The 22056-nt window shown below is 41.3% G+C and overlaps 1 protein-coding gene across 3 annotated transcripts in view; it reads left to right on the top strand.

Moving 5' to 3' along the window:
• Positions 1–22056, top strand: part of DTNB (dystrobrevin beta) — a 133368-nt gene that overhangs the window by 96873 nt on the left and 14439 nt on the right. For all 3 annotated transcript variants that reach the window (XM_087717396.1, XM_087717395.1, XM_087717398.1), the window contains one exon: positions 21403–21562. In XM_087717396.1, coding sequence (XP_087573522.1) covers positions 21403–21562 — 160 coding nt within the window. The remainder of the gene's footprint in view (positions 1–21402; positions 21563–22056) is intronic.

The following is a 22056-nucleotide window of genomic DNA, read 5'->3' as shown; positions in this document are numbered from 1 at the left end:
GGGGTCTTCTAGTCCAACCCCCTGCCTAGTTCCAGACTAATGGCTATCCAACATCATCTTAATACACTGAATACAGATTTTTGGCCTCCCGAAACCTTGCCTCCTTCACCAAAATGGCCGTGCATAGTCTTTAGGAGGCTTTCAGAGTGCTCCTGGGGGCTGGGGAGGATAGAAATGAGTGAAAAACAGGGCATTTCTTTGCTCAGTTCCCTCCCCAGCCCCCAGGAGCACTCTACATGCCTCCTAAAGGCTATTCTTGCCTTTAAAAAAAAGTGCCCGTTTTCATGAAAAATGGGCCGTTTTGGAGAGATCTGCAGAGTGCAAAAACTTTTTTTTTTAATTTGCCTCTTCAAAATCTTGGTGCGTCTTATACTTTGGTGTGTCTTATACTCTGAAAAATACGGGTAATTCTTGACACAACTACTTCCCATCTCAAATGAAATGTGTTGCCTGACAGTATAACTATCCTTCTTCCAGGTTTTTAAATGTATATATCTGACAAGGATTAGAGGTTCAATCCCTGTTGTATATTCTGGTGGCTTTCTTTGGCCTGAGGTCTCTGATAACAACTTTTTCCCTTTGTGAATCATGCATTTGCCTGATGGCCATGAGTACGTGCATAAAGATGATTGCTCTGAGCTTCAGAGGCTCTGAGCCTTGCAAGCTTGACAAGAGCTCAGCAAAGCTCCAACTTTCAATGGCTCAGAAGGAGGAGCAAATGCCTTCCGTTCCTCAAGATGTCCTTCAACCCAGCTCAGTATTAACTCTGAATACACTCCAGAGGGAGCCCTTTTTCTTTCCTTAGCAAGCAGCCATTACTGCAGCAGCTCTGTTTATGGCAGAATTGATTTTTAAGCTTCAAGGTGTACAAGACACTAAAAACTGATGTTGGGGAAATTAGACACATTTGCTATATCTGGGAATAAATCTTATGATAGATCCATCACTGAAGCAAATGTACTTCCAGAAACCCCACATTAAAAGTTTACTCTGCTGACTTAAAGCTAAGATAACTTCCATCTGTACTATTGGTGCAAATCTAGTGCATTCTAATGCCTGATAGTTTCTCATTCTGTCCATTTGTTCTTATGGTCTGTCAACCCAGAGCCAAATGGAAGGTGGTACTTTTAGTCTGCTAAATGTATTTGAAGGTAAAGATCAAAGAGATTTATTTGCTACAGTTGTCCTTTGTTTGCTACAAATTTCCTTTGCCCCCACAATACCATTGGCCCATTTGCTCTTGCCTGTTCTCTGGATAGGATAAATACTCATCAAGCAAGCAAAGAAAATAGGCTTGGAATGTTTATTTTAATTAATTTAAAATACTTACATGGCCACCCATTTTACATATGACTAACAACAATTAACATATTAACCATAAAACAAAGAAAAGTGAAAACAATCAACATATTATGATGATATCAAAGTCTCAGTAAAATAAAAGCAAAAACATGCAAATCATATAAACTAGGTTCATTTAACATCCAGGCTCAAAGCCTGATAGAAATGTCAGGTCTTTAAGGCTTATGGAAGGCCAACAAAGTCCAGACTATCTGTATTCTGTGTGGAATGGTGTTCCATATGCCAGTCAAAGAGAAGGTATATATCCTGGATTTCATCATTTATGGGGTTTTTTCCTGACCAGAAGCTTCCAAATATTCTTCAAGGGCAGGCTTGTGATGTATATGATAGTAGTCCAGACGGAAGGTGACTAAAGAATGAGTAACCATAAGTCGATTTCCCTAAAAGTGGGTGGAGTTGGCGCACAAGATACCCTGTTTTCCCCAAAATAAGACCTATCCCGAAGATAAGCACTGACATGTTTTTTTACATGTGTGCCTAATATAAGCCCTACCCCCCAAAAATAAACCCTACTTAAGAGCCTACGTAGCCGCCCGTCCACCCTTTCTGTGATTGCTTGCAGTGCAGCCATGACGTGAGGTGGGAATGGTGGAGCTGCCCCATATGTCCTGCACCGGCTTACCTCAGGGCCCGAACAGCCAGACAATCCATGTCCTGACACCTGCCTCGCAGCGGCAGCACCAACAGCCATGTGCAGCAGGAGCCCACATGGTCACCGGCCCACTTCTGCTTGCTCGCGGCTGCAACAGAGCAGTGTAGTGCCATCGCCATGAGGTGATATAGTGCCAACGTAGTGCCATCGCCATGACGCTGGGTGGTGTGTTGGTACTGTGGCCGCAAGGCAAGGCAGGTCCCAGGGCATGGATGGCCTGGCTGCAGGGGCCCTGAGGTAAACTGGTGTGGGGCAACTCCACCACCACCCCGCCTCATGGTGATGGCACTATGTAGCCTGCCCCACCACAAGCAAGCAGAAGAATTGGGCATCCTGTACATGGAAAAATATAAGACACACCCTGAAAATAAGCCCTGGTGCTTATTTTGGGGTCCAAAAGAAAATTAGACCTGGTCTTATTTTGGGGGAAACACAGGTAGATTTGTGCAAAGGCCCTCTTGGCTACAGTTACCACCTTCTCTTTGAATAGGAGCTACAAGTCCAAGAGGAACACACACATATACACACTCAAGTTGCATACCAATTCTGATTGGGAGTGTGCATCCTCATTAAGAATTGGATGGAGCAGGTGAAAATACTCCAGCTGCAAAAAGCCTCAAGGGCCAGAGGAACCCTTCTCTCCTTCCTTCTGAGAAGTATTCACAATTACACAGGCCCAACCATATATCACCTCCCAGGTGGTGGTAAATAAGCAGAAAAGGGACATTGATTTAAAGCAAATGTGACTGAACAAATGTGACCTTGATGGCCTTGTTCACTTCACAGGACAAATCGGCTAAAATAATGAGGCAAGACTGCCTTTTGCACAATTACATAAATTAATCCAAGCAACTTTATTCTACAGATGTTGAATATAGACCTCGCAATGGCTTTGCAGAGGTTCCTTCAGTCCCTCCTTAAGTAGAACCCACCAAGTCATCTTAACCAGGACTACTGTTTACCTGTCCTCTTCACTGAATCACTGAAGACTATGCTATGTGTCTCTTTGGGAGAGAAAATATGCATAAAGATTTGCTGTTCAGGCAATCACCCATGTGGATTGGCTATTCCACATGTGATGTTAACAAATCCAGAGATGTGGTTCCAGTGTTACCAATGCTCATTCAACCTTATGAAAAGATCCATCTTTTAGAGCACATCTGAGAAGGTTGACATAATTTATTTCCAAAACATGAAAGATAGGACTGTCGTTCTGAATTGCTATCTTCCCCAGATTGCCCTTTTTCCCCTTGATTCCCACTTCATTCATTCACTAGCAGGCGTTTAAGTCTCGAATTCTATACCCAATGAAATATGAGACATCTTGGCTACACTTCCTAAAATAGAAGTCCCAGTAACAAAAGGGCAGGGATACTTGATTTGATTACGAGAGAGATTTATGGAAAATAGTATGTCATATATTTCCAAACTGGATTAGGAAAAAAGGGTTCACTCAAATCAGTTGGGGCTGGAAGGGGAGGGGTTTTCAAGACTTCACTATTTTAATTCTTATGTCTGCTAATATATCTGATGTGGATTACTATTTGTCACATCTTTAAAACCTGAAAGTATGCTTTGAACCAAATGCTAAGTGGTGAATCACAATGAAGGCTGATTCATCACACTACAGTTTGCAGAAAGGTTACCTTCCAGGTTAACTTGGCTGCAAAGAATTGGTCCTGGGAATTGGCTAAAACAAATCAGGCATTAGCCGCTTCGACTGAGGATTATGGTCCACTTGCTGCAGCAGAGAAAGGATAATTGTTTGTACTTTTAGTTAGACGATGAAGTTAATCTGCAATGATATTACTAAAAAACATCCTGATAAAACATTGACATCTTAAAAAGTGGCTTTAGACTGCAGCAATCAAAGTCTGGGGAGGTTTCATCTAGAAATGAACCTTCATGAGATCTAGAGAGTGCTTCTTGAATCCTGGAAACAGTGGTGGGTTCCAAAGTTTGGACCGGTTCAGTCGAACCGGTAGTAGCTTGACGGCCTGGATCAATGGAACCGGCAGCAACCCAGGCCTGCCACACCCCTAAACTGGTTCTTCCAGCGACGCCATAGGCACCGCCATCTTGTTTTTTGCTTCTGCACATGCACAGTTGTACTGCACATGTGCACACGCGCGGCATGACCCTGAGCAAACTGACAGTTGTCTCTGCTGGAACCCAACCCTGCCTGGAAAGTACAGTCTTGTAGTTTTAAACTCTTCAAACATATTCCACATAAGCTTTTAATAAATGTGTCAGTCTGTAAGATGCTAGAAGAGTACTGTTTTTGCCCTAAGGTTTTTTTCCCCTAAGTTTGTGCTAGTTTTGCTGGGCAAACTGAAAGTCACATAATAGGAAATATTTTATTATTCTTTTAAGAAGAGATTGGACAGCCATTTGTCCAGAATGGCGTAAGATCTCCTGCTTGAACAGAGGTGAGTGGGTGTTGGAATAGAGGACCTCTATGATCCCTTCCAACTCTGTAATTCTGTAAAACTCCTGGGATGCTTGCTTTTGGTTACACTTAGCCAAAAAAAGAGAGCTACGTTTAAGCTTTCTTTAAAAAACAAAAACCTGCTTTTCACATTCTTACGGAACATTGAGCTATCAATCAGACAAGGGTGCTGGATTCCCCCCCCCCTCCCAATGTGAGAGATGCCTATGCCTGGGATCATTTGATTTTCCAGGTGTTAAATGTGTCATGAAGGCAGGTTAGGAGCTGCTTCAGTGAGATAGCTGGTTGCTGGAGGCTGTAGATGGTTCTATATCCTGCCCCATACACATACAAGCCACTCATTTGCACTTTGGGGGAAAATACCTTTGCTATTTTTTCTAAGGCATTATAGATGACTATATCCAGACTCTGGGCCGTGGCTTACATAAATTTGGTGGTTTCAAGAATCTCTCTTCCTTTGCAAAAGATGACCATCATTTCTTCTTGAACTGACATCCATATTTTTATTCAGGAGGATGACTTTTTAAATTTGTTTTCTTTATAGTTTCAAGTTAATTACTAATAAGTAGACGTAGGCAGAGTGTTGCCTTCCCTGTTAGATAAATGTAGGACTATTGGCTTGAACAGGTGTCTCCTTTCTGTTTGCCTGAAAGGGTCCTGCCTTATTTACTGGGAAACAGATGCAGCCTGGCTCTGGGTAATTCTGGAGAGCACTGATGAGTGGAACAAGGACTAGGCTTGTATAGCTCTGTGGTTCTTCCCAGGCTGGATGAAGTGATTCTTTTGGCTCTTCAGGATGAAGAGTTATGCCCTCCATACTGTTGCAAAATGAGCTCTGTGGAAAGGGGGATGCTAGTTGCTTTTTCTCTGAGGATTTCCCCCCCCCCTCCCACTTTCTGTTCCTAGCCAGTCAGCAGTTCCCCCTTCACAGAAGTTAATCATTATGGTAGAGTTTGTGTTAGCTTTGCCGCAGAGTCCCACTCCCTCTCTTCCAGGGAGGAGTGTGCTAGAGGAACGCTGCCTCAGTCATTTATTCTGGTCTGGAACTTAGCGTGCAGCCTCAAGGGGAGGGGAGGAAGGCTGAGGAGGGGTCTGGAGGCACTTTTTTTTCTTTTTTTTGCTTTTAAACAGCCCAAATAGCTGCTTTGAATTAATGTTGGGACTGTGTCAGGCATGTGCGTGCAAGCCCTTCTTCTATGCCTTCGACACGCTCCGCCATCTTAGCTATTCCTGGCTCCCTCGTTCTGCATTCAGGGGAGGCTGCTGCATCAGCAGCCCCGACTCTAGGCTCCCCGGCCACAGCTGCAACAAGGACCTGAATGCGTGTCCGGTGTGCTTAATTAAATTATGCAATTCTCAACAATTAAACCGAATCTTCTGCCTTGTAATCTTGTCGATCCTGCCTGCTCTTTTTTTCCTCCAGCTTTTGATTTAGACAGCTGTGCTTTTTTTGGAGGGTGGGGGGAGAGGATAGAGAAGCCGGTGCCAACAGAGGCCTAAAATAGAACATATGAAATGGACGGTGCACGTCTCTCTCTCCCTCTACTGTACATTGCTGTCAGAGTGCCAGGAGTGCATGCTGCGGCCCCCTCTCCCGGCTGCACACAAGCACCTTTGCCTGCTGTGTCTCTGTGCAGCTCTTCTGGAGCCAGTAACCAAGAGGAGGATGACGTTTGTTTTGTTTAAACATGCAGCGGCGGCGGTAGAAAGCAGGGAATAGTCCACACCAACCATCTGCTACCTGGCTGCCTTCCATGCGCTCGGAAGACAGCAGTGCGCCGATGAAGTGCCTCTTTCATTCTGTTGCCATGATAACAGTCCTTCAGATTTTAGCTGGGGAGGGGGGGGGGTAAGGCGGGGAAGCTTTGAAAAGGTTATTAAGCTGCTAAAGTAACAAGCTTTTTATGGGCCCCTTTATGGAGATCGTTCTTAGAATTTTTGGGAGGGATGCACAAAGGGACAAGGAAGAGCAACATTTCAAGATAGGGACAGTGACCAGTTTCTACATGAGAGTAAAGAGAGCCAATTAAGACAGGTTTCAGGCTGATCTAATCCAGGTATAAAGTTTTATGTCCACATGTACATATTTACAGATCAAAGCCATGGCTGGTGAACAATATAGAGGTCTCTGTGTGTTCAGAAAAGCTTTGCAGAATAGAACCAGGGAAAAAGTGCAATTATCTAGCATAGCATAATGCCCCTGGACAGCAGAGTGAAGACTCTTCATTGCTACTGTGAAACATTTTGCTGGTTACGCTTAGCCCTTTGACAAATGTGCTTGCGTGAAAGAAGATTATTCCACCTCAGCTTAGAACCAATTGATGTTGCCCTAATGGAGGAAGTGGGCTGCCTTTAAACTTTTTGGGGATGGGAGAATGCGGTGGGAAAGGGATCATAATTCAGTGATAACGTGTGATGTGCCTGTAAAATTTCATGCTGGGTCTCCATTGCATTTTCAACAATGCCATGAGAGAGGCTTCCTCTTGGAACCTGGGCTCTTTCAGGTGAAACTTCAGCTACCAATTTTCTAGCTGCGCAATTGGGGAGAAACATGTTTCTCTTAAGATTATCCTAAGAAGCAATTTGGATTCTTGTGGGGATTTTTTTGTTTCTATCCATAATCACACCAGTGCTCTTTCATAGCACCCATTCATTTGAGTGGACTTTGACATATTGTCAGGTTTTGTCAAAAATTGTAGTACAGGGGTCTCAAACTTGATTTCATTGAGGGCCGCATCGGGGTTGTGTTTGACCTCAGAGGGCCTGGGTGGACATGAGCAGGGTGAGCGTGGGGAGATCGATGTCACTTGTGTCAGGAGCGCCTGTGGTGGCCCGAGTGCTCTGCCAGTCAAAAAGGGCTCCTGAGCTCCGTTTCCGGCTGCGATGCCCTCCTGCCACCCTCTGCTAGTGAAAAGGAAGTGCGGGGAGGGCTACATGTGGCCCTCCTGAGGTCTGTTTTTGCTGGCAGAGGCATGGTGGGCTGGTCCTTCGTTGCCTCCATGGTGACCCCATAGGTCAGGTTTAAGCACCCGTGGGCCGGATCCGGCCCATGGGCCTTGAATTTGACACCCCTGTTGTAGTAGATTGATTCTACTTTTAGTTTCATGTCCAAATGTGTGTGTGTTATTCATGAATGGCTTTGAATGTGATGAGCAAGAGACAACCTATCTTCCAAACACATTTGATTTCTTGATCATTCAGCCCCCTTGCCTATGAATAGAAGGATTTATTTGAATCTTACAGGGGAGAATGTCTGTAGAATTATAGTATCATGTGGTTTTATCTCTTCAGCCGGTTCTCTTGCTGCAGCTGTGTCAGAATCATCTATCAATCAGTGACTATTAGCCTTGAAGATCGAGTGACCGAGAGCCATATGCTGGGAGTCTACCAGGTTTTCTTGTGCAGTTGATTAGCCATTGTGAGAACAGACTGCTGTATAGATGGATAGGGATCCGATCCAGCAGGGCACTGCCTAGGTCAGTGTTTCTCAATCTCAGCAACTTTAAGATGAGCGGTCTTCAGATTTTAGGACTTGGCCTTCGCTCATCTTAAAGCTCTGCTGAGTTTGAGAAACGCTGGCTTGGATCCTTAGCTTCTGCCTTTCACAACGGATTCTGAGTAACTACAATTCAGTGTTTTATATGTATACTCTTCACTCTGCCTTGCTGGAGCCCACCAGAAGTGGTGATGGTTTCAGAGCCAGTATATTTTCTATGTTCTTGAATGTGTTTTGACACAGTTTTTATTTCTTGCTTAACTCCCTTGAATATAGAAATAGATAGGATATAAATTGATTTTTTTTAAAGGACTAAATTTGTTCTTGGGTCTACATACAGAGGCTTCACCTTGTCCTGCTTTAGTTTGAGGAGTAAGAAGTCAGTTTTGAGATGTCCTGGATGTAAAACCAGTCGCTAGTCAAATGGCAGGTAATTGTAGCTTAGCTAATTTTGCAGTGGGGAGATGCTGCCGGTTTAACAAGTGGTTTGGTGAGTGCGTGCTTTGCGCACATGCGTGCGCCTAAAAGATTTGCATGTAGCACTGAAAATGGAGCTTTTAGAAGCTCAGCTGCTTACCTTCCAAGTCAGCAACAGTAAATAAAGCAGCGAGGAGGGGGAAATCAGCTGTGCCACGCAATTGAGATGAGCATAAAGCAGGAAATAAAGGACAGGGTAGGGCAGGGGCTGGTGGGCAGGGTCAGCTGATCGTTGGAGGTACCGGTTCACCCGAACCGGTACAAAGCAGCTGAATACCACCTCTGTAACTCTGAAGTGAAAACATGGTTTCTATCTTCTCTCATGAATTTGCATGCCAGGAGTTTTGGGCAATATTTATCATTCTGAGGAATCCAGGTGTAGAAAGACATTTCAAAGTTTATGAAAGTCATAAAACCAAATATAAAACAAAAGCATTCCTATATTACATAAAAACATTGTTTTGATTCTTGTAAAGCAGCATACAAACCCAGGATCTCAGGGGAATTCTTCCTGTTGCAATCTGCACAGGTAATAAACGCTTGAGCAGTTTTATAGAGGGATTCATTCTTTGTGATTATTTGTCTGCCCCTCCCTCTGCAAACAAAAATGGATTTAACATCGATACCCATTGCAATATTCATTTTTCAGAATGGAAAACGAATTAGGGTCTTGCATTGTCTCAATCCCTGCAGGGCAGGGATGAGGTGCCATTGAGTGAGACCGTAACAGAAAAGTCCCTGGAGCTTTCTTGGCCAAAGTAGTTCAGAAGTGGTTTGCTATTGTCTGCTTCCTAGGGCTGAAATAAAGTGTTTGGCCCAAAATCACACAGCTGGCTTTGTGCCTAAGGCAGAACTAGGTCTCCTGGTTTCTAGCCTAATTCCTTAACCACTACATACAATTATGCTTTAATCACTGATGCCTTAACCACTTACACTAAGCCTGCATCTAACCATTGAACAATATTGCCCTGGCAATACAGTACTGATTTTCCTTCTTGTTCCTGTGACACTAGTTTTATCTCATTCCAGCCTATGACTGAGAACTTAGTTCTCCTTACCTATATTGGTGTTAAAAGTGTTTTTCTCCTTGTTTGAACCCTATCCAAAGTCAGTCTTAAAGATTTAGTTACTTCTAGAGATAAGTCGGTGGCCAGCAGTGAGTAGGAATAGTAGTATAGCATAGGCAATGGAGAAAGCTCAATATACTTTTCTGCCATCTCAACGATGATTGGAAAGAATTCCAGCTATGGGAATTCAGTGTGCCCTAAAATTATGATCTCTTCTTTCTTAAGGAGAAATCCCATAGGAACTTATTGCAGGTGTTAGCGGAGAAGACATTTGAAGTACCTTCAGAGAGAAAGAGAGAGAGAGAGAGAGAAAATGTTTAGCCTTAGGCTTTTTCTTATACACTGTTCATTGTTCACCTCTTCCTAACTTCTGAAATAAAGATGGTTGCTCTTTCAGATCTCTATTAAATTCTAATTCAAACTTGATGGACATTGTTCCTCAGAAGGTCATCCTGCTTAAAGTCAAAATAAACAGTAGAAACAAAGGTGGCAGAGTGTTAGACAGGTAGATTAACCTGGTGTTCATATGCTTGGAAGTAAGTCTCTTAAAATGTACAAGACAACTGCTGTACTGTATTTTGTTTGTATGAATATAAGAGATCCTTCTTTGCTTTTGTATTGTGACCTTGGGCTCTTTTTAAAACCAAGAACAATCCCAGCATTCAAAGTCATGATTTTCTTAAGTAAATAGCTTGCTATGACTTAAAATTGCTTTTAAATTGCCTGATTGCTTTTCCTACAGGGGGTTAAAAAGTTTTGTGGCTGGAAAATAATTCTTTCTGACAAGGGTTGAGACAACTCCATTAGTGATTTCCAATTTCTAACCATCATGTTACTCCATTTTAGAGAAAAGCTCCTAACATTTTCTTCTTAATTTTTTCTCCAGATGGGGTTGGAACTTATAGAAATTTTTGGCAAAACAATTGCTGGTAGCATTTCATTTTCAAATTTACAGTGTAAATCACATCCCTCCAGATAGCTTACTGCTCTTCCTAAAAATCAAATACAGCCATACTGTTTTATCATGAACAAATAAAACAAAAACATTAGGTAGTGCCAATTCAAGAGGTTCACCTATGCATCAGGAAAACTCTGAGTCTGCCTCCAAAGATATCCATGTATTTTTATGGTGCCACCATCAATCCAGTGGTGGTTCATCAGAACTAAGCAGATCCAGCTGTTCAGCAAATATCACAAAAGAGATTTTTCTGCAACATGCTTCTGATTTATGAAGAATGCATACCAATCTCCTACTCTTTTTGCTTTTTGATTTCAGAGGATGACATCCTTGGGCCTGCCATATCCTCTGCCTCCTAGTCTGTCAATTACCTGTAGCAAATTAGATAGGCACAAAGGAAAACCAGCCTAATTTCTTTTTGATTGGGAACATATTTTAAATGAATGACTGTGATTAAACAGAGCTCAAAACTATAGAAAAAATAGGAACACTTTTGCATTTTTCAGCATATGTCATTAGAATATTTGTAAAAAAGAAATCATCCCAGAGATATGAAGTATAAAGTTTAAATCTGGTCTCAATATGGGGCTTGTAAATTGAGTGCATTTGTTATTTCACCTGGCATTTGAGAACAAAAATGTGATACTTGCCCTTAACTCAAAGTCACACAACACAAAGTCACAGTTCTTGTTTATTCTTATATATTTATTATATAGCCGTACATATAATATAGCTTTATTTTTTTTTCAAAACTGGGGGAGCTACATTTGAAATTTTGAGAGCAGATTATAGATACTTTGATAAATAGGCTATTTATTTATTAAATTTATATGCTGCCTGTCTGCCTAGAGTGACTCTAGGCAGCTTACAAATAGAGTAAAAACAAGGTAAAATATTATGATCATAAATATTAACATTAATAAATACCAGTAGCAATAAGACATATACTGCTTCGTAGTGTTTTACAGCCCTCTCTAAGCGGTTTGCAGAGCCAGCATATTGCTCCCAACAATCTGGGTCCTCGTTTTATTGGACTTGGAAGGATGGAAGGCTGAGTCAACCTTGAGCTGGTCAAGATCAAACTCCTGGCTGTGGGGAGAATTAACCTGCAATACTGCATTCTAACTACTGCGTCACCCTGCCCACCACAAAGATGGCAAGGAAGGGAACAAGGCACAAACAGGGCAGGATTTCCCCTCAATCCATTAACTACCAGTACCTATCATTAGCAACATGCTCCCATCAAGACCCCAGGCCAATAGACAGCTTTTAAGGCCCCTGTGGAAGGCCAAGAGGGTGAGTGTGCAGCGTGTAGCATGATACTTGTGGCCATTCATAAAAACTCCCGAAGACAAAACAGATGTGAAGTTCCCCCACATTCATTCCAGCATTCCTCATGTTTTCTGTCCCTGGAATTTTGTTTTGGTATTTTTCCGTGCAAGTGGACCAATTTTACCTAATTTGCAGACTTTTTTTGCATCTTAGAATATAGAATAAAGTTTTAATGCATGTAAAATTGATTTTCTTTAGTCAATAAATTTAGTTTTGCAATATATATTCAATATATATTGGGAAAGCCATAGACAATCCCTTAGTGGACCTGTTGTGATCAGGTTGTATCCAAATCCATCTTGGAATTCAGATTCATCTATTCTGGCTTTCTCTAATCTGGTGATTTCCATATGTACAGAAAACTGCTCCAACAATCCCTAATTGGCTACAGAAACCTGTCTGGGAGTAATCCTAAAACACTTAATTTTATCTATAGTTTTGCTTCTGCTTTTCTTTGGCTCCAAGACAGCATCACCAACATACAGGAACAACAAAGCCCTTTATCAAGCATCTGAAGTCTATGAGAAATTTACTGGAGGACTTGATTGGGGCATGACAGCTAAACTGTCCTCCTTTTGAAGGTGAGAACGTGCAGGGACTTGACTCTTCCCATGTACACATCAGTCTTCTGCAAGACAGCAGGTTCCTGTCTGTTGTAGCCATAGTTTGCACGGGAAAGAGCTGTAAAATGGAATAGAAATCTTTCTACCTGGTTTGAAACTTTTGACATTATTGGCCCAAGAACAAAATCACAACCAATATAATATGAGCGGAGCAAGAGCAGAACAAAGAAAATTTCAAAGCCATTAAGATACAGTTGATATAAAAAATCTACACACCCTTTTAAAAATGTCAGTTTTTTTGAGATGTAAAAAAATCAGACCAAGATAAATCACTTCATTTCCCCCCACTTTTAATAAGGCACGTAAACTATAGAATTCAATTAAAAACAAACTGAAATCTCTTAGGAGAAGAGAATAGAAGTAGAATAAAAAACTTGGAACAAAGTGGTTCCATGAAGATGCACATCCTGAAATTAACACTTTGCTGAAACGTCTCTTGATTTTATGACAGCGTTCAGTCTTTTGGGGTAGGGGCCTACCAGCATGGCACATCTTGCCTTGGAATCTTTGCCCACTCTTCCTTGCAAAAGTGTCCCAAATCTATCAGATTGTGAGAGCATGCATTGTACACAACCCTCTCCAAGTCACCCCACAGATTTTCAATTGGATTCAGGTCCACGTTCTGGCTGGGCCGTTCCAAAACATTGATCATCTTCTGGTGAAACCATTCTTTTGCAGGCATGCTTTAGATTGTTGTCATATTGAAAGGTAAAATTCCTCTTCAACTTCAACATTTTAGCAAAAGCCTGAAGCTGCTTTTTTTTTTTTTGCCATAATTGGCTGATATTTGAAACTGTTTATAATTTCCTCCACCATTAATAAAATTTCAGTTCCAGCTAAAGAAAAGCCATCCCAAAACAAAATGCTACTACCACCATGTTTCACTGTGGGTATGGTATACTTTTGGTGATGTGCAGTGTGGTTTCTGTGCCAAACATACTTTTCGGAATTATGGCTCAACTTTGGTCTTATCAGACCATAATGCATGTTCCCACATGATTTTGTCAGATTTGATGTGGGCTTCTGCAACATGTGGCCAGGCTTAGATGCTTTTCTTTGTAAGAAAAGTCTTGCCACCCTACCCCACAGCCCAGACATATGAAGAATACAGGAGATTGTTGGCACATGTAGTACACAATCAGCAGTTGTCAGAAATTCCTGTAGCTCCTTTAATGTTGCTGTAGACCTCTTGGCAGCCTCTCGAACCAGTTTTCTTCTTGTTTTTTCATCAATTTTGGAGGGACATCCAGTTCTTGGCAATGTCATCATTGCGCTGTGCTTTCTCTACTTGTGAAAGACTGTCTTCACTGTGTTCCATGGTATATCCAATGCATTGGAAATATTTTTGTACCCTTCTCCTGACTGATACCTTCCAACAAAGAGATCTCTTTGGTGCTTTTTAAGCTCTTTGCAGACCATGTCTTTTGTTGTCAGAAACAACTGAATAAATGTCAGAACAAACTTACCAGACCAGCTGAACTTTATCAGGGTCACTTTAGTTGATGGCGTGCACCAACCACTATGTACCTCAGTTTGAATGTGATCGATTAATTCTGAACACAGCCACATCCCTATTATAAGAGGGTGTGAACACTTATGCAGCCACATTATTCTGGGGGGGGGGGTTGTATTTTTCCCTCCTAAAATTTTTAGTTTGCTTTTTAATTGAATTGTATAGCTTACATGTTATATTAAAGGTGCATATATTTTTTTTGAGTGATTCATCTTGGTCTGATTTTTTTACATCTCAAAACCTGGCATTTTAACAGAGGTGTGTAGGCTTTCTATAACCACACTATGTCCTGTGTTGCTATCAGAAAAGGCCTAGAGTAGAAAAGAAAACACCTGATAGGGTTTCAGTTTTGCTCATGAGCATCAAGCTGTACATAGGTTAAAATTTGTTCAGGAAGGATAACAGCTTAGTCCTTTTAACAAGATATGTATCCTTTGCCACCTAACATAGAACTTGAAGCAGCCAATGAGAACCTGAACAAACTGGCAATAAAATCCCTGCCATTCTTTGATTTCCCCCCCAGAATCACCCTTGGTGTAAAAGGGTGCTAAAATCTTTCCAAGCCTGAGAATGTTAAATGTGGAAAAGTGCTCATTTTCTGCCCCCAAGTCCATCCTGTTGGCTTTGACACGAAAAGCCCATGAAGGTAAAAGACAAAAGCTGTATAAGATCTGAAGAGAAATATAATAATGTATATACAGGTAGTTCTCAATTTACAACAATTTATTTAGTGATGGCCCAACATTATAATGGCACTGAAAAAAGTGACTTATGACTGTTTTTCACACTTAAGACTGTGGCAGCATCCCCACAGTCACGTGGTCAAAATTCAGAAGCTTGGTAACTGGTATGTTTTTAGGATGGTTGCAGTGTCCCAGGGTCATGTGATCACCTTTTGCCACCTTCTGACAAACAAAGTCAATGGGAAAGTCAGCCTCACTTACCAACTGGGTTACTAACTCAGTGTTTCTCAACCTTGGCAACTTTGTCCTGTGGACTTCAACTCCCAGAATCCCCTAGCCAGCTGGCTGGGGAAATCTGGGAGTTGAAGTCCACAGGACTTAAAGTCGCCAAGGTTGAGAAATACTGTACTAACTTAACAACTGCAGTGATTCCCTTAACAAGCGTGGCAAGAAAGTTCGTAAAAATGGGGTTAAATTCACTTAACAAACGTCTTGCTTAGCAACAGAAAATTTGGGCTCAGAATAGCAGACTAACAGTCGAGGATTGCCTGTATTGCATATTATATGTATATGCATAAATAGCTGGGGGGAAACGTCATGTAACTTTGTTTCTGTACATGATAACTGTAGCAAGATTATTTATTATATGCTCAAAGCGAAAGGGTTCAGCACTATCCTCAGTGAAGGAAAGGTTGGTAAAGATGATGGAATTTGCAGAGGACTAAATTGAGACTTCTTTGATTAGAGAAAGACAACATCTAAGCTTTTTTTTAAATTCCACTTTTATTATTTTTATAAAAACTAGAGGTGGAAAACATGCCTACATTGTTCTGCCTCCTATTTTCACACAACAATAACCTAGTGCAGTGGTTCCCAGCTGGAGAATTCTGGGAGTTGAAGTCCACAAGTCTTAAAGTTGCCAAGTTTGGGAACCACTGACCTAGTGAGATATTAAGTTAGGCTGAGAGAGAGAGAGAGAGAGACTGACCCAAAGTAACCTAGCCGATTTTTGTGCCTAAGACTGGACTAGAATTCCTAGTTTCCTAGTTTCTAGTTTGGTGCCTTAGCCACCAGACCCAACTGGCTGTATTATTGCTGACTAAAAAACCCTTATAGAATTTTGCATCAAACAGAAACAAATACCTTTTTATTTATGCTTTTGATGATTATAAAATATTAGATAATAGAAAAGAGAGCTTCCTTGTAACAATAAGAGATAATTATGCCATCATATTTCTACGTTTTGCTGCGGAAGAAATTGGAAGCTTCTTTCTTTTCTTTTTGCCTCTTTGTTCTTTTCTTTCTTCCTCTTTTTTCATTTCTTTTTTCATTTTTGTTTTTATCTTCTGGTCAAAATTTTTACAATACTTGTACACAAAAAGCCCATGAAAGGATGGAATCCAGTTATTATGTGTTGTATTATTAGCTGATGGTTGTATAGAGTTTGTTTGAAGGTCAGCTTAAACTTTAGAAAAGGAGCAACATCCCCCATTCTGTAACTGCCCTCTGCCTTTACTCTGAGAGAAATAGTTGCAAAGAAGTCCAGCAACTTCAGTGTCAGTGGGAGATTTTGTGCAAAGCCTACCTGAGTTTATTCTAGTGAAAACCTGCATCAGGAGCAGTGGTGAGATTCAGTCAGTTCACACCTATTCAGGAGAACCGGTTGTTAACTTTCTAAGCAGTTCAGAGAACCAGTTGGAAGAAATCTCATTTTGTTTTTTCCCACTTTACAGGGCTAATCCTGTAAGGAAGGCAGGAAGGAAACATTCTGGTGTTGCTTCTAGCCTAATCTTTATTGCCCTGCTTACAGAAATTGCCTCTCTGGTTATCACTTATTGCATTTTAACAGCTAAGGCGAAGCTCCCATCAACGTGAGTGATGTTGAGTTGGCCACGCCCACCCAGTCACATGACCACCGAGGCCCGCCTACCCGCTGGTCATTAGGGCAGTGAACTGGTGGTTAAATTATTTGAATCCTACCACGGCACTCCTCAAATTTAGCTGTGTAAAAAACTGACTTCGTTTCACCTCCAAGGGCATCAGATCCCTTTCCAGACTCTGTGACAGGAAGGTTTCCATAGTAGCAAATGTGATTCAAAGGTTGGAGCTGCTTCTGGTAAAAAAAAAAAACCTAGAGGAATAAAAACCAGATGAAACGACACAAACCGAATATGAGAGGATGTGCAGAGGTTATGCATGTTAATAGGTAATTACAGTATTACTCACAAATGCTCAATCCAAAACAGCTATGAGTGTGTCTCACCATTTGTGTGCACATCAAAGACAAGACTTGCAAAGCTTACTTTACACATCAATTAATAAAATAACAGACAGTTGGAAAGGAAGTAACAGGTAAAAAAAAAACCCTTTATGAGCAAAAGAAACGTGATTAACTTTCAGTTCAAGCCTAGCGAAAGCTGAGTTTGGTACAAAAATGGGCTTAAATTAAGGGTGTTAAACTCACGGGCCAGATCTGTCACATGCTAGCCATGCCCACCCTCGTTTTAGCGAAGGGGGAAAAGTCGTGATACGTCACGTGATGAGAATGTGACGCCGCAGGTTTGACACCCCTGCCTTAAATTATTACCTAGCTGGACAAAGCAGCAGGAAAGGTCAGTGCTTGCTTCTAGTTGGGATTTGGAGATGGCAGTCTCCCAAGAGTTGAATTGTTTGGTTCCACCACAAAACCGCGGACGACAAAATCGCGGTCGACGAAAGCGCGCATTTGACATCATCACAGCGCGACGAAAACATCGAAAAATGTAAAAATAAAGCGAAAACCTTACCCTAACCCCCCCAAACCTAACCCTAAACCTAAACCTAACCCTTAACCTAACCCTAAATCTAACCCTAAACCTAACCGTTAACGTAACGCTAAACCTAACGCTAACCCTTAACCTAACGCTAAACGTAACCCTAACGCTCTAAACCTAACCCTTAACCTAACCCTAACCCTAACCCTAACCCTAACCCTAACCCTTACCTTTATGTGAATCGGCTTGCTTTAATTTTATTTTTATTTCAATTTTTAATTTTTTTCGTCGCGCTGTGATGACGTCAAATGCGCGCTTTCGTCAATCGCGCTTTTGTGGACCGCGGTTTTGATGGGTCACGGAATTGTTTGGTTCTATATTCCTTCATATCCCTTTGGTCAGCTGCATTCATTGCATAACTTGATTTTTTCCCCCCATCTGGAAAATCAGAAATATTTTCATTCTCATTCACAAGAAGTGATTCATAACAAAGTACAAATATCACCAATTTAATTTTGATGGTGAGTACAACTGTGGTTTCTGTCCAATCATGGCATCAGTGCTATGTTATTCAAATTGTTCCTGACCAAAATAGTATATATTTATAGAGCAACATAGACTCTGTAATGCAAATCAGGTCTCAACAGTCTCTTACATCTCCCAGCCAGGCCAATGATTCAATTAATCTCCAAACTTTCTCCCCTGTGGTGTTTCACTATTATACCAACATAACTGAAGAGTTAATTCTCCAGAATCCATTCATATGTGGACAGTGAATACAACACATACAGCCCCCTTGAGAACACATTACCAGCTTGTTTATGCATCATTTAATGCCAGTTGTATGTATGCTGAATGTTTATGCCTTTGGGACAGAGAACGAACTTCAGCTGAGGAACTCAAATTCATTCTTCTTCTCATGATATTTAGATAATATGTCAAAGTAGAATTCAGTTTATACAACTGTAGTAATTTATTGGATATACAATATGTTACCTTATAACAAATGAACAATATTTGATACATTAAGTACAAAATATTGCAGTAAAACAGTTAAAACATTCTGGATTTAAAAATTAAAGATAGGTATAGTGACACATAGAAAGCTCACTTCTGGGTGCTTTTGGAATATATAAATGTTAATTCTAGCAGTGCTAGTTTCCGCTTTTCCATTTTTATTCACTAGTCCAGGTAGAAGTCATACTCTGTAATGCTAGTTATCTGAGTAAATTGATTGTAATATATATTATCAGCTTTCTGTCATTCTTACTCATTGTGATGTCCATGGTGGTCTCTGAACTTGGTTGTTTGCTTGCAGATGCATAATCGGTGTTAGTAGATATGGGATTTGCTCTCTGCTTATATGCCATAGCTTGTCCTGCCGGTGTTGGTGGGGATGTGGTTTTCTCCTTGGTAGTTCCTTAGTTAGGATATTGTTTTCTGATTGCTCGTTTGTCTGGAATTAATCCCTGCTTATCTCACTGTTTGTTGCTGGAAAGGATGTGTTCCGATCTTTCCTTTTCCTTCTTAGCCTTTTTATTATCTCTTTTGAAAGATCTGTAAATGTGCTTTGCCTCTTTGTGTCAATTGATGACTGATTTGTCTGAATGCCAAATTTCCAGAAATTCCCTTGCATTTTGGACTTAGCTTGGTCTAGGATGTTCACAAATTTCCAGTTACATCTATGATTGAATCTGACCATGTGTTGTGATATGAAGAAGTTTTCATTGTGACTTCTGTCTTCTAGTTGGATGCACTCTGCTAGTTTTCTCCATGTCTATCCTACAAAGTAGCCGTTGCAGTACTGTATGTTGTAAGTGGCTCTTGTTTTCCTTCTTGGGCTACTAGATCTTTTGAGTGTTTCAGAGGGTTGTGGTTGGTTTATTTGCTATGGTGATGTCATGGCATTACACATAATTGTCTGTTGGTTGTTTTGAGATGTTTTTGATATATGGCAGTATTATACTTTCCATAGTTTGTGTTAGTTGTAGTGGGTTAAGTAATCAGCACTTTTTGATAAAAGTGTGTAGATATTCAGTTTTTTGGAAGATGTGGTATTTGCAGTATGTTTCCTTTTTCTAGTGTTCTGGGTTGTTGTAGTGCAGGGGTGTCAAACTCGTGTCATCACAGTGGCATCACATGATGTATCGGGACTTCTTTTCCTTTGCTAAACCGGACAGGGTGGGGCCAGCACGTGATGAATCCAGCCTGCGGGCTGCGAGTTTGACCCCCTTGTTGTAGTGCATTTATACTCATCCGAATAATGTACTTATGTAGCTCCTTATGGGAGGCTACGTTGTTACTTTGGTAATGGAGCCCTTAGTTAATGTGGATTGTTTTCAATCCTTGCATTTCTAATTGCCATTGTATTCTCTGTTGATGAGGCTATTGAGGAAGGATAATGTTTTCTTCTTCTTTTGTGAATTTTATTCCACTGAAGCTGTTGATTTTTTCGCGTGTCTTCTCTCTAATTGCTCTCTTTGTGTTATGATGAAAGTGACATCTACATCCATACTTTCAGTTGAATACTGCATGTTGAGTACTGTAGTCTCTAAATCCTGCATTACAGTCTCTGAGTCCTGAGAGTGGTGATCCCATGGGTGTTCCTCTGATGTGCTGGTGTATTTGTCCATCAAACTAAATGTAAGTAGTGAGGCAGAGATTGATGAGATCCACGATTCTGGGCATTTCAATCTTAGTATTGGCTAGGCCAGGTGTGGTATAATACTGCTGCCTCTGGAATTTCAGATAAGCATCTCTTACCAGCTGGGTTCGCACAACTTGCAAGCTTTGGCTAAATGGGATTGAGTGGTTTGCAGTTTAGCTTATTGTAGAAACACAGCTGTTGTCTTTGCATATAGTGTGAACCAGGCCACCCATTAAACTATACTAATGTGGCATAGTGTTTAATGTGACTGCAATTGTGTTTAGCTAATGTGGCTTTAGTATGCTGGATGATCCCTGCCTTAGAACAGAGATTAAGTTTACATTGACCAATCATCTAACACAGCATGATGTTTATTTATAATTAGGAAGGATCCTTTCCTTAGTGATAGCATATTTACTTGCAGGTAAAAGGATCCAGGTTTCACTTCCTGTTCAGAGTGAAAGGACTTTTGAGAAGTAGAATTATTTCTTTTTTCCCCCTGGTATCTTGGTGAGCTGTGGCTGCTAGATTAAATAAACCTTCCATGACTTGGTGGACTTCATATCCCAGAATTCCTCAGCCAGCATGGCCAATTATGAGAAGCCTGGGAGCTACTATTTCCCATATTTGGAAGGCTCCCATTCTGAGGAAAACTGAAATCAGATTGCCCAACTAGACATGAGACAGTTACTTTCACTCCCAAGAAATTCTGGATGGTCTTAATGTAGCCTACCACTCACTAATCATAAAATCTCCAGAGCCGTAAAACCTAGAAACTTGAAATTTGGCATGTTTGTTCCTCTTGGCTTCTAAGTGCTCTCTAAGAAAGGATTTTTCAAAATGACCATCAGATCATTAGTATTTCTTATACAGTAATAAACACGCTCTGATGCTAAAGTGTTCTACTCCCCCTCACCACCTGAAAAGAACTCTGTTCCAACTGCCAGTTGCCTCACATTCCGTTACCTCAGTTCAAACTGGCAGACGTTCCACTACCTTCACTCAGGAGCGGTCTGGAGCTCCTTACAGTATTAAACATCGGTACCTCACCAAAATGTCTATGCCTTCCACTTATGGAACTGCTTTCGGACTCAAGGCAGTGGGGGCAATATTCCCTTATGTGTTTCAGTCACTGATCACCGCTGAGCCAATTGATTGTGAACCGAATTTATCCTGCACAGCCCAATCACATAGTTTCATCGTGAAGCACGGGTATCTGGCTAGTGGTTTATAAACTGCATGTACCAGTAGTAGTTTGCATGCTGTTTGAGACAGAGAATGTTTGTCTGAGGATTTGTCACTCATCTTTGCAACATATGCTGCTGGAGTTTTATTTCGGAAGAGCTATTCAACAAGGAAATGTAGTAACTGGGCTTCCCATTTATTTTAGGCTCAGGCAGCTGGTTCGCCACATACTTCCCCCACCCATGGGGCTGGCCGCTCTATGCCAATGCCAGTCAGGTCCACATCTGCTGGTTCTACCCCAACTCATGTACCCCAAGATTCACTTACTGGTGTTGGTGGAGACGTCCAGGAAGCATTTGCACAAGGTGAGCCATAATACACATACCCTTTTGTGCGTGTATACATAAATGTATGAGGGAAGAAGTGTGGAGGGGAGAAGATAAAAGCTCTAAAGTGCACAATTTATTTTTAGAAAGTATTTTAAAATACACTTCTGCAGAAGAACACCCAAAGCATCCACTGTGTGCTATAAGTGCTCTGCTATTATTCCACTGATTTCTCTGTGTTTCACATATGCAGGGTTATTATCTAGCCAATTTTGTGTGATTCATGCAAACTGCTTGTTAATTTTCTCTTAAGCATGTCACGCGGTGGGAGATGGAACATGCTCAGATCCACTGCACTGCCAGCACCTGATAGCCCAAGTACTTCTGGGAGGTCATCCCCATAGCCTGCTAAAAACAGCAAGGGTTGACATTGTCTGAGGTGTACATAAAGTCCCCACTGGGACTGCTGCTATGGCAGCCATTTCTGCTGCTGACTACCTCATTCCTTCTTCGCGTGACTTCTCCAGCAACTG

This window comes from Thamnophis sirtalis, unplaced genomic scaffold (genome assembly GCF_051295495.1).
Source record: "Thamnophis sirtalis isolate CommonGarterSnake01/CBP01778 unplaced genomic scaffold, rThaSir2_p1.2 scaffold_6, whole genome shotgun sequence".
Taxonomy (NCBI): Eukaryota; Metazoa; Chordata; class Lepidosauria; order Squamata; family Natricidae; genus Thamnophis; species Thamnophis sirtalis.
This window is presented reverse-complemented; position numbering and strand designations above follow the sequence as displayed.